This window comes from Sorex fumeus, unplaced genomic scaffold (genome assembly GCF_029834395.1).
Source record: "Sorex fumeus unplaced genomic scaffold, SorFum_2.1 ptg000007l, whole genome shotgun sequence".
Taxonomy (NCBI): Eukaryota; Metazoa; Chordata; class Mammalia; order Eulipotyphla; family Soricidae; genus Sorex; species Sorex fumeus.
Genome location: NW_026606064.1, coordinates 6,644,839 through 6,646,208, shown reverse-complemented (window position 1 = coordinate 6,646,208; position 1,370 = coordinate 6,644,839). Strand labels below are relative to the sequence as shown.

Sequence of the window (1,370 nt, the reverse complement as noted above, 5' to 3'; positions counted from 1 at the left end):
AACCCGGGTCATGTTTATATAGAAACAAAAATGTTTCTACACTACCACATTTTATAAATTTCTAACTTTGCATCTCAAGAATTAAAGAGCATTGATGATAATTTACTCTATTAATGAAATATCCTATTGAAACCTATTAATGAAAAGTTCCGTGTGTATTTATTCTTCTCTTACAGATTCTGTATGCCTGCTCTGGTAGCGTTGAATTTATCCCTGGAAATCATGCAAAACCAAAGTTTTGTAACTGAATTTGTCCTTCTGGGACTTTCACAGAATCCAGATGTTCAGAAAATAATATTTGTTATTTTTCTGTTTGTCTACATCGCAACGGTTAGTGGGAACCTGCTGATTGTGATGACCATCCTGAACAGTCCTGCGCTCCTGGGCTCCCCAATGTACTTCTTCCTGGCTTTTCTATCCTTCCTGGATGTGTGTATCTCCTCTGTCATTGCCCCAAAGATGATTGTCGACCTCCTTTATGAAAAGAAAACCATCTCTTTTGGAGGCTGTATGACGCAGCTCTTTGTTGGACACTTCTTTGCAGGGACAGAGGTGATAGTCCTCACAGCCATGGCCTATGACAGGTATGTGGCCATCTGTAAGCCTTTACACTATTCTTCCATCATGAATACAAGGCTTTGCAGCATTTTAATTGGAGTAGCCTGGACAGGGGGCTTTCTCCATTCAATTATACAACTTGCTTTTACTTCTCAGCTACCATTCTGTGGCCCCAATATCATTGATCATTTCATGTGTGACTTATACCCATTACTGAAGCTTGCCTGCACTGATACTTATATCTTTGGCCTTTTGGTGGTGGCCAACAGCGGATTCATCTGCATCCTAATCTTTGCCATGTTACTTGTGTCTTATGGGGTCATCTTGTTTTCTCTGAGACGTCACAGTACTGAAGGACAGAGGAAAGCCCTCTCCACCTGTGGTTCTCACATTGCTGTTGTGGTTATGTTGTTTGTCCCATGTATATTTGAGTATGCACGGCCTCCATTTGCTTTCTCTTTTGATAAAATGGTGGAAATATTCTACACCATGCTAACTCCTCTGCTCAATCCTTTGATTTATACTTTTAGGAATAAGGAAGTGAAGAATGCCATGACCAAATTGTGGAAAAGATTAATGATTGTGTCTGATAAAAAATAAATCATTAAATGTGCACTGTTCTCCAGTTTTTCATTGATTGTCTCAAGTGGGCACTAATAATGTCTCCATTGTGAGACTTTTGTTACTGTTTTTGGCATATAGAATACATCATGGGTAACTTTCCAGACTTTGCCATGCGGGTGGAATACTCTCGTTAACTTGCTGGGCTATCCGAGGGGGGCAGAGGAATCAAACCCAGGTCGAATGTATGC

At 40.2% G+C, this 1,370-nt stretch overlaps 1 protein-coding gene across 1 annotated transcript; it reads left to right on the top strand.

Moving 5' to 3' along the window:
- The first annotated feature begins 219 nt into the window (after positions 1-219).
- Positions 220-1,158, top strand: LOC130043342 (olfactory receptor 4C15-like). Its single transcript, XM_056135599.1, has one exon. The coding sequence runs from the start codon at positions 223-225 to the stop codon at positions 1,156-1,158; it is 936 nt and encodes a 311-aa protein (XP_055991574.1). The 5' UTR covers positions 220-222.
- The last annotated feature ends 212 nt before the right edge of the window (positions 1,159-1,370 follow it).